This window comes from Tachysurus fulvidraco, chromosome 11 (assembly GCF_022655615.1).
Source record: "Tachysurus fulvidraco isolate hzauxx_2018 chromosome 11, HZAU_PFXX_2.0, whole genome shotgun sequence".
Classification (NCBI taxonomy): domain Eukaryota; kingdom Metazoa; phylum Chordata; class Actinopteri; order Siluriformes; family Bagridae; genus Tachysurus; species Tachysurus fulvidraco.
In genome coordinates, this window is record NC_062528.1 from 12,905,608 (window position 1) to 12,917,429 (window position 11,822).

Sequence of the window (11,822 nt, forward strand, 5' to 3'; positions counted from 1 at the left end):
TTAATGGTTCATGAATTTCAGAAACTGTTCTCTTATTTCTTTGGTTCGTACTCCATAAATAATTGGATTAAAACAGCTTGGAAAAAGCAAGTACATTGTACTCAAGAAGACACGAATGGAGGGAGAGATGTTGTTTCTTATTCTGTATGACATAAAGGAAATTAAAGAAAAAGCCAGAGTAACTGTCATGACTATTATATGAGTAATGCAGGTGTTAAAAGCCTTTAAGCAGGATTTGCCAGATTTCAGTACAGAAGAAAGTATTATTATATATGATATTGAAATGAAAATAAAATCAGCAGTTATTGTAAGAAAAATACCCGAAAGCCCTAATGCATTATTAATGGAAATATCTCCACATGCAAGCTGAACTAATGCCATGTGTTCACAAAAACAGTGATCTATCTCATTTGTTGCACAAAAAGTCAATTTCCCAGCCCAAGAAACCATTGTGGTAATTAAGAACAGATTTCTGATAACTGGAAATATAATAAACTTTAGAAAATTTGCTAATGCCATGTATTTATGGTAATTAAGAGGTCTACATATAGCAAAAAAAACGATCTAGAGCCATCCACAGCAGTATAGTAGATTGAAGTGAACCAAAAAGATAAATGCAAAACATTTGTACCAAACAGCCCACTAGTGAAATTTCTTTCCAGTTAAATAAGAAACTTAACAGCATATTCGGAATACAAAATACTGCCATAGAGAGGTCCACAATTGCCATAAGACCAATTAGTATGCACATTGGAGAATGAAGAACCCTCTGAGATATGATTAAATATATTAGGATAAGGTTTGCAAATAAAGTCAGTAAAAACATAGCAAGATAGGGAATAGTTAGGATGGGCCGCCATTCTCCCAAGTCATGAAAACCATTAAATGTAAATGTTGTGAATGAAACATTTTGTACAGGAGTCAACATTATCCTGAGATTAAAGAATTCAGACCAGCCACCACATTTAAATATATAAACAATCTGGGATTAATACAAGTTGAATATTTTCTTATGAAATAATTCTAAGAATATCTAATTTAATAGGTCCTGTTTAGACTTCAATGAAGGATCTTTCTTGTCAGAAATACTTTGCAAGCTTCACAGTGCCTCCAAGTATCACCAGTATCATAAAATATTGTCAAGTAATTAATCATAATAATAATTAATCATAAGTAATTAATCATAATAAAGACCAAAACTACTAACATATTAACCTTGAATGATAATCTCATGCTATTTAAACAATACTTTTTGTGCAAATTTAGTTGGTTATAGAACACATTTTTAGTGAAAAAGATTAACTATATGCAGACATATAATGTGCCCTAAACTGTGGCAACAAGACAATCTGTCTGGTCTTATAATTGCTTATGATGTGCCCTGTTTTGCTTCTGGACATGCAAAACAACTTTGCCTTGGTCTCTGTACACCACTGTTCCCAGTCCCATGTGATTCTATAATATATTTAGCATTTTGAGAGGAACTATGAAGGACAAGCCCTGTTGTTCCATTCTTGCCATCTGAACAATATATACTGTATTTAATGATAAAATATTGGACCATGTCTTTTATAAATAAATTATTTAGGTCAAGCATAAAATCTTATCAGTGAAACTGCTTCCTTATTTAATTATGATCACCAGATATGCAAAGCAAAAAGTCATTATAAAAGTTTCACACAAACCACTGCAAATTTTCACCTGGGCAAATAAATTAATTGTCACTTTGAGAGATGATTTCTCTTATAAGAAAACTACGATTTACAGTTTTTTCAATCTCTAACAAGCGCTTACCCATACTTAAGATAATTTTTCTAAACTCTTAACACAGACTTACACCTACAAAACACAATTGGCCAAATTGATCATTTTCCTCTCAAAAACACATTTTGTTAAATATATACTAACTCTCCATTTCAAAACAGAACACATCTTTCCCTGCACACACTAACTTTACCGAAACACTTGAAAACTGACTCAAAATGAAATTATTCTGTCAAAGAATAACACTTGTTTTCACTTCACAAGGTATATGCAGTCAATCAAAGTACACCAGGTTTCAAAATACTGGCTATTGTTGACATTAGAAAAACTGCATAGACTTTTATGTTTCAGGTAACATGCAATCCACCTTTTACACAAAATGTCTTAGTTGGGAACTGTATGTCCACATGTACAGTAATGTTCACATTCAAATGCATTCCAGTAAAAAGCAAATCAGTTATTTTTTTCTTTACTGTTTACTAAAGGAGGTACAGTAGAAACACAATATAATAGAACAGAAAAAGTTTTACAGTATTGCTTACAGTGAACAAAATATCATATATAAGAGCATTCTGAAAAACAAAACAAAAAACAAAACAGCAAAAAGCCCAGATAAGAAGGGGGGAACTAAAAATAGCATAAAATTAATGTATCTAATCCCTGCGATCTTCAGGGTTAGGCCACATGTTTTCGTCAACATCACGTCTGATATCATCCAAGGCGATGCACTTGGGTTAAAACTGCTAGGTACAGTATGTCGGATGCACCCTTGGCAATCTTGAACTGTGATGTCCCTGCAGCCAGCATCCATGGCTTCAAGGAGGGACATCTGGTCATGTGGCTGATGGTCATAAACCTTCCACCTCCATGCAGAAAAAAATGCAATACTCACCTGTTGGTTTGTTGAAAGATGCTAGTAATGGAGGCAACCGTTGACCGCCTCAGATTGGGTTGCACTCTTTCATCAGCCTCTCTTAGTGAGAGACCGTGGTTGATTACATGGTCAATGATAGTGGCACGAATTTTATCACTGACTACTGTTCTTGCAGCCCTTGGAATGCCACCACCAAACATTCTTACACCTCTACCTGGCCCTCTCCTTGGGCCTGCTCCTCTTCCTGCACCTGCACCTCTCACTGCACCTGCACCTTCTACTGCACCTCTCACTGCACCTCTCACTGCACCTCCTACTGCACCTCTTACTGCACCTCCTACTGCACCTCCTACTGCACCTCTCACTGCACCTCTCACTGCAACTCTTACTGCACCTCTCACTGCAACTCTTACTGCACCTCTCACTGCACCTCTCACTGCACCTCTTACTGCACCTCTCACTGCACCTCTCACTGCACCTCTTACTGCACCTCTCACTGCACCTCTCACTGCACCTCTCCCTAGCCCTGCATCTTTCACTGGAGCTGGTCTTCTCCCTGGGCCACTTGCTCTTCCTCTTCCACGTCCAGACATTACAGTGTTTGTCTTTTTCTGTTTCTGTTTCCAAAAATATCACTCCTCAAAGTCCTCATTTTATAGTAATAGAAAAAAATAACCCCTGCCACTGAGTCTAAGCCAGACTGGAATCAGCTGTGGTTGGCCCAATTCACCCAACATTCACCCAATTCACCCAACCCAATCAGCTGTGTGTCAATTATTCAATTGTTTGTTTATTATCAGCTGAGACATATTGTTTTTGAACTGATATCATTGCAGAAGCAGAGGTTTTTATACTGTATCTAAGGTTTGGAATATTGTTTTTGCTATTGTGGGATGTTGTGTGTTAACATTCGTGAATACTACAAAAACAATCCATAATTTTGTTGGGAGGTATAGCTTGTCTGTTAAGAAAATGTAAGCATTGTGGAAATGTGTTTACTGATTGCATATTGTGTGGAAACGACATGAAATGTGTGAATGGTATGGCCACAAAAGACTGATGCTGAGTTTTGAAAATGTGACAACTGTTTGGACAAACACTTGTTAGCAAATGAAAAAAACTGTAATTGAGAAAAGGGCTCATTGGTAAAATAAATCCCTATACACAATGGCTAAATGTATAAGCAATTACAAGGCAAGAATTCCTGTAATATATGTCTTATATAAAGTTTAAATGTTTTATTATAGCCATCTGTTTTGACCACAGCCTCTCCCACATCTTCAGGAAGCATCAAACTCTATAACAGACAGTTTCTTGGGTCTGGGTAATTCAAGGACCAAAGCACTACAGGGCTGAAATTTCAGGCTCTAATCTTTTTACCTGTCAGAATTTGTTAATTTTGATGTACAGTACATGTCATTCCCCAAAAAGTGGAGAATTATCGTCTGACACATTCCTATATTCCTATATGGTTGTCAATTCAGGAGGAGATGGGGAAAGGCAATCCCTGGAGGAGATGGGGAAAGGCAATCCCTGGAGGAGATGGGGATAAGGCAATCCCTGGAGGAGATGGGGAAAGGCAATCCCTGGAGGAGATCGGGAAAGGCAATCCCTGGAAGAGCTTGATGGTTCCATCATATGGTCAACCAGGGCCTTCCTTTCACTAAAGACAGCCAGAAAGTACCAAAAAACTCTCAAGTACCTTGAGAGATGGAGGTCCAGGGGAACATGGTCCTGGTTTAGAGCATTGGTCCCTCAAGCATAGTAATTTACATTGTGGACCCCAAGCCACCACTGAAAGAATGGACCAAAGGGGCATGTACGTAGGACCTGTTTTGTTTCAACAACAAAATATGTGCAATTGGTAAAACTGTTTTTTTTTTCTCCATTGTTTTATACAGACTGATGTTCAGAAATGATAAAAGAAAGGTAACCTTGCAACATATTTTTAGGTATCCACGCTGGTAGATACATCACTTCTCATGGTTTGGGACTGAACTGCAACACTGACATGAGTTGGTTTGACCACATTGTGCCCTGTGGTATTATGGGAAAAGGAGTCACTTCACTCAGCCAAGAGTCATTTAATTTCAACTGTATCTGTAGAAATATTAACTAGTGCGTCTTCCCATACATTGTTTTTATGTTGTTACTTCGGTAACTATGCATATGTTTAGTGCATGTTTATCTAAGCTATCATATGTCATATTTTCTAATTGCTACTAATTTGAATACAAGCACTCAGCTTGTACATCTTCTGTCAGGAAATAGCCTGGACCTTTTCCTGTTTGGACAATAGGGGGACATTGTTGCTGTTTGTGTCTGTGCCATGTGCCTTTATTTTTGTTTTTTTGTATCAAGTGTGTTATCCCCGCCCTTTCCTTATATGTTCCCGCCTCTGCACAACTGTTCCTAGTGTTTCAATGACTGTCACTCCTATTTATTTATTCCGGTTGTCTTGTGTCTTTTTTTTTAACCGAGTCCTTGTCGCTTGTGGGTTGTATTTATATTTGTATTTATTTTTCTGTATTTGTGGTTTGTTATGTCTCCAGGTTTTATGTATTATTATCTCAGTTCCTTTGTCTTCCCCAGTGTTTTTCCATGTGATTGTATTTTACTTAATAAGGCTCATTTTTAGGATTTCCCTACATTTGGGTCTAAGTCCTCCCTGTAAAGACACCTGCTTTTTCTGACATCTTCAGACTTTTGTCCCAAACCTCATGTTTCTTTAACCTTTAAAGTGCTTCTGACTCTGTAGGACATAGAAAATAATTGATTCATCTGATTTGTATTTCCATGGACAGATGAATGTTTAGTACAAGACAGTTCACTAAAGAGCTGACTCTACAGCACGATATGCCAGTGTAATATAAATTGTTTATCCTGCTCAGTGTTGCAGTGAATGTGGGAAGATTGGATGTGGAAATACACCGAGAGCCATTCCATTGCAGACATTACAAAATTCATTTATAAGTAAGAACTTTATACCGGTCAGGATTGCAGGGGATCCAGAGCCCTGTCCGTTCCATATTTTGATAATAATGAATGGTTATTGCTATTCCAACACACAGGAAGACAATTTTTATTGATTTAATTTCACATTTTATTTGCAGTTCACAATTTCATTTATATAATTTAACTAATAAAAGGTGTATCATATTATATTAATAGAATAAGACAATTTAAAACTTGTAATGAGTGTAACATATCTAGAAATAGCCTTAATATATTAATTATTTATAACCATTTATTTTTATATTTTGTTTAAAAACTATATAATAGGGGGGGCATGGTGGCTTAGTGGTTAGCGCTTTCGCCTCACACCTCCAGGGTTGGGGGTTTGATTCCCGCCTCTGCTTTGTTTGTGTGGAGTTAGCATGTTCTCCCCGTGCCTCGGGGGTTTCTTCCGGGTTCTCCGGTTTCCTCCCCCGGTCCAAAGACATGCATGGTAGGTTGATTGGCATCTCTGGAAAATTGTCCGTAGTGTGTGAGTGTGTGAGTGAATGTGTGTGTGCCGTGCGATGGGTTGGCACTCTGTCCAGGGTGTTTCCTGCCTTGATGCCCGATGACGCCTGAGATAGGCACAGGCTCCCCGTGACCCGAGAAGTTCGGATAAGCAGTAGAAAATGAATGAATGAAGGAACTATATAATAAATTGTATTTCATTAAATAAAGTCAGTAATAGTCACTTTTGTAATTTTTTGTTATTTTAATTTGCCTGCATTCAAGAATTAATTTTTTTTAAATTAGAATTTAAAGTACATATGATAATTATTTTTAGATGAATATTTTTCTTTGTAGTTGCCTAATAGACTATCTTTATTTGTAAGACACTGCTGATTTGAAACATAGTCAGCTTGAATAGAGTTTCATTACATAGAAGGTACTAGGTTTGGAGGATCTTGGTTAATGGCAAGGGATGCAGTTTGAGTTGCCTGGATCATTCACCAGCTATTATTTGTGGCATGCACATACCACCTGTGTATGCTCCAAAAATGCTCAGACAAAGTAAATAGGTCATTATATGGTCAGCCATTTGATGACAATGAGCCAAAGAAAGTGGCTATTTGGCATAATTTTGGTGTTTTCTTCTGTTAAGTAAAAGTAAAAGCAGATTAGTGTGATTTCTGAATTGGTAATTTGATTAGCAATGTCTTTTGCTTGGTCACATGTGATTCTAATGGACACAGTTTGGGCTGTGATGGAGCATGCAAGTAGAAATCTTTCTAATACCTTTACAATGTCACTAATATAATTGTTCATAATTATGCAATAAAGTTGATGAATTACAATTTAGTTTGGTTTTAAAAAAAAAGAACTGTAATTAACTTTACGAATCCTAAATAATATAAATCTAAGTAATTTTATGAGTTTGTTTACTTGTAGAAATGTATGAATAATCACCATTATTAAGTATTAGGTACATGCACTGGGCTGTTGAAAGCTCTGTAAACTTCACAGACCAGAAACAAGTACAGTATGAGTGTTTTATTAAAAAACGATGTTAATCAAACTCCGTCCAGGGTGTATCCTGCCTTGATGCCCGATGACGCCTGAGATAGGCACAGGCTCCTCGTGACCCGAGTAGTTCGGATAAGCGGTAGAAAATGAGTGAGTGAGAGTGAGATGTTAATCAAGATTGTGGTCACGAAATAGCAGATTGGCATGAAAACCAAACAACAAAAAAACAGAACCATAACAGCATCACATGGGCTAAACTCGGTAATGTTAGTCAAGAGTACAGTGATATTTATAAACCTTTATTAACATGGCACTAGAAGTTTGATATCTACCTACCTACTTAATAAAAAAAAAAAATATTGTCCAGTTATCAGATTTAGACAATTTCCTTTAATTACAGTTTACTTCAGATTCATGCATTTGGGCAAAAAAGATTGTGAACTAAATAAATTTTACAGAAATACATTAACACAGTATCTTCACATGAATTTTACCCATCCTTTTTGCATGATAAAAGTCTCTCAGGTTGGTCTAGGAAGTATCCTGATCAGTGAATACAAATGGATTTTATCCCACTCAGGCAGAGCAAAAAAGTGGAAAAAAATGTTTTTCAGTCCATTTTAAGAGTCCCACATGTTCCTGCATCTTCAGATCTCAGGCCTGAATCAACAACCAGCAATTAATAAGCCATATATCTGATGGCACTGATATGTCATCTGATAAGCAAGAACAGATTATAAAGAGTTCACCTTTTGTTGGGAGCTCACAAGTCTGAATCATCAAAATATCACAGCTATCTGTGGCCAGTAGTCAATGAGTACAACAGCCATAATCAACAAACAAAATCAGCCATTTATGAGAGCATCTCTTTCAAGCATCAGTCACTCACTTATGATGCATAAGCAACATTTTAAAAAGATGCAGTGCACATTAGCCTTTTCCCATACCAGCTGAAATGCATCACAAGTCCAACTTCTCAGTGTTTTAATCACAAACATAAAACTGCATTGACTGTCATATTGAAAGCATTTTCGTTACCCTGTAATACAAACAAATAAAAGACAGTAATGCTTAATTAGAAATTAACTTTGTTGTTTTAAAGGATATTTAACACATGATACCATATATATTATATGATTACTTTGGAAAGACCTTTTAATGGTTCATGAATTTCAGAAACTGTTCTCTTATTTCTTTGGTTCGTACTCCATAAATAATTGGATTAAAACAGCTTGGAAAAAGCAAGTACATTGTACTCAGGAAGACACGAATGGAGGGAGAGATGTTGTTTCTTATTCTGTATGACATAAAGGCAATTAAAGCAAAAGCCAGACTAACTGTCATGACTATTATATGAGTAATGCAGGTGTTCACAGCTTTTAAACAGGCCTTGCCAGATCTCAGGATAGAAGAAAGTATTATTATATATGATATTGTAATTAAAATAAAATCAGCAGTTATTGTAAGAAAAATAGCCAAAAGCCCTAATGCATTATTAATGGAAATATCTCCACATCCCAGCTGAACTAATGCCATGTGTTCACAAAAACAGTGATCTATCTCATTTGTTGCACAAAAATTCAATTTCCCAGCCCAAGAAACCATTGTGGTAATAAAAAACAGATTTCTGATAACTGGAAATATAATAAACTTTAGAAAATTTGCTAATGCCATGTATTTATGGTAATAAAGAGGTCTACATATAGCAAAAAAACGATCCAAAGCCATCCACAGCAGTATAGTAGATTGAAATGTACCAACAAAATAAATGCAAAACATTTGCACCAAACAGCCCACTAGTGAAATTCCTTTCCAGTTAAATAAGAAACTTAGCAGCATATTCGGTACACAAAATATTGGCATAGAGAGGTCCACAACTGCCATCAGACCAATTAGTATGCACATAGGAGAATGAAGAACCCTCTGAGATATAATTAAATATATGATTGTAAGGTTTGCACAAGAAGACAATAAAAACATAGCAAGATAGGGAATAGTTAGAATGGGCCGCCATTCTCCCAAGTCATGAAAACCATTAAGTGTAAAAGTCGTGAATGAAATATTTTGTACAGGAACCAACATTATCCTGAGATTACAGAATTCAGATCAGCCACCACATTTAAATATATAAACAATCTGGGATTAATCAAAGATATTTACTTACAAATTTATTCTAGCAAGATTTAATTTAGTCATCTTTAGACTTCTATGAAATTTGTATTATTTTTCTTGTCAGAAATACTTTGCAAGCTTCACACTGCCTCCAAGTATCATAAAATATTTTGTTTTTCAAGTAATAAAAAAAATAATAATTGCAGTATCTGCCCAAAAATACTAATATATTAACCTAGAACGATTATCTCATGCTATGTAAAGAATATTTTTTGCAAGTTAATTTAGTTGTTATATTAGTTCATTTAGTCAATTTAGTTGCTCTTTTGCATGTTAAGCACATTTTCAGTGAAAATGATTAACTATATGCAGACATATAATGTGCCCTAAACTGTGGCAACAAGACAATCTGTCTGGTCTTATAATTGCTTATGATGTGCCCTGTTTTGCTTCTGGACATGCAAAACAACTTTGCCTTGGTCTCTGTACACCACTTTTCCCAGTCCCATGTGATTCTATAATTTATTTAGAATTTTGAGAGGAACTATGAAGGACAAGCCCTGTTGTTCCATTCTTGCCCTCTGAACAATATATACTGTATTTAAAATCTTGTACTATGTCTTCTATAAATAATAAATTATTTAGGTCTGGCATAAAATCTTAAAATTGTAAGAATTACAGTTTTTCGGAGTGTTTCCCCGTTTCACAGTTTCCATTATATTGTGGTTTATTCATCAAAACAAATCAGGTGGTTCATGTTCTTCTGATAGTCTTCTAGGTCTAGACACAATCTGGATGCTTTTTTCTTTATTCAATGATGAGCATCAGATATGCAAAGCAAAAAGTCATTATAAAAGTTTCGACGCATTGTCGAAACCACTGCAAAATTTTCACCTGGGCAAAAAAATTTATGACACTTTAACAGATGATTTATCTTATAAGAAATTCCAATTTAATTTAGAAAAGGGCTCACTGATAAAATAAAACCTTATGCACAATGGGTAAATGTCTAAGCAATTTAAAGACAAGAATTCCTGTAATATATGTCTTATCTAAAATTTGAATGTTTTATTATAGCCATCTGTTTTGACCACAGCATTTACCACATCTACAGGAAGCATCAGACTCTATAACAAACTCTAAGGTTTCTTGGGTCTGGGTAATTCAAGGACCTGTCAGAATTCAATAGTTGATGTACAGGTGATTGCCCAACAACTGGAGAATTATCTTGCTTATTGTCAGACATATTCATATATTGTCATGGTTGTCAATTCAGGAGGAGATGGGGAAAGGCAATAACCTGGAAGAAATTGATGGATCCATCGTATGGTCAATGGGGGTGAGACCGGGGCCTTTCTTTCACTAAAGACAGCCAGAAAGTACCAAAAAACTCTCAGGTACCCTGCGAGATCCAGGGAAGATGGAGGGAACATGGTCCTGATTTAGAGCATTGACCTTTCAAGCATAGCTATTTACATTGTGGACACCAAGCCACCACTGAAAGAGTGGACCAAAGGGGCATGAAGAACCTGTTTTGCATCAACCCCTAGTTATGTCATCAAATGATTACATACCACTTAACTTCATGGGTTCAGGGGAACTGGTGTCAAAGGTGTTATTGTGTAGTGAGACAGAGGAGGGGATTAAGGTATGTTCTGAGAATACAAGGCCCAGGTTCTACTGTATCCCTATCCTTGAGGCTTTTGTTGACCGAAATAGAGGGCCTCTATGGTGTGTGGTGTGTAGTGATCTCAGAATTCCAGCCACTTTACAATCGTAGCAAGTTACAATAGTAAATGTCAGAATCAATGCGTTGGTTTTTTTTTTTTCACAAAGCCATGTAAGTTACAAATGTATTACATTTCTAGAAAAGCACTTAATTTGTGCCACTTTAGCTTGCTGTGAATGTAGATTTTGTCTTGGGTTATTTATTGGTGTACCTGTACCTCAGTCACATGTGAGTTTAATCAGAAGCCTTGTGAATGGGTTATGTGACTTTATGTGACTTTGTTTAATCTTTAAAACGGATATATTTGAAAATGAACTCTTTTAAACATGAATCAGACATTTTAGATAAATAGTTATGTTGTTAAATCTAAATTATGGTGGGTGGTGTGTAGTGATCTCAGAATTCCAGCCACTTTTGGTAATACAATTGGAAGCTCCTTGCTGGTTGGCTGTAGGATTACTGAAGAATGATGTGTAATGAAGTTAGGCTGTGCAGTGCCTGACCTTCTAACTGGGAAAAGTGGCTCAGTCTGCTGCTTGAAGTGGCCATTAATGCATTATTCTCCTCATGAGACACTAATCACATGCATTACTACATATTGGATACACATCGGATATCAGTTCCAAATGAACGTGGCCCAAATCAGAATAGTAAATGTCAGAATCCATGTGGGTTTTTTTCTCACAAAGCCATGTAAGTTACAAATATATTACATTTCTAGAAAAGCACTCAGTAGTTTGTGCTACTTTAGCCTGCTGTGAATGTAGATTTTGTCTTGGGTTATTTATTGGTGTACCTTTAGTCAGTCATGTGAGTTTAATCAGATGTCTTGTGAATGGATCATGTAACTTTGCAGTGGCATCTTGTGGGTAGTGGAGTTTC

The 11,822-nt window shown here is 36.2% G+C and overlaps 1 protein-coding gene and 1 pseudogene across 1 annotated transcript; both read right to left on the reverse strand.

Annotated features, from left to right (window-relative positions):
• LOC113643751 lies at positions 1-928 on the reverse strand (annotated as a pseudogene).
• Positions 929-8,254: 7,326 nt separating this feature from the next.
• On the reverse strand, positions 8,255-9,181 carry LOC113643772 (olfactory receptor 52K2-like). Its single transcript, XM_027148212.2, has one exon. The coding sequence runs from the start codon at positions 9,179-9,181 to the stop codon at positions 8,255-8,257; it is 927 nt and encodes a 308-aa protein (XP_027004013.1).
• Between the last annotated feature and the right edge of the window lie 2,641 nt (positions 9,182-11,822).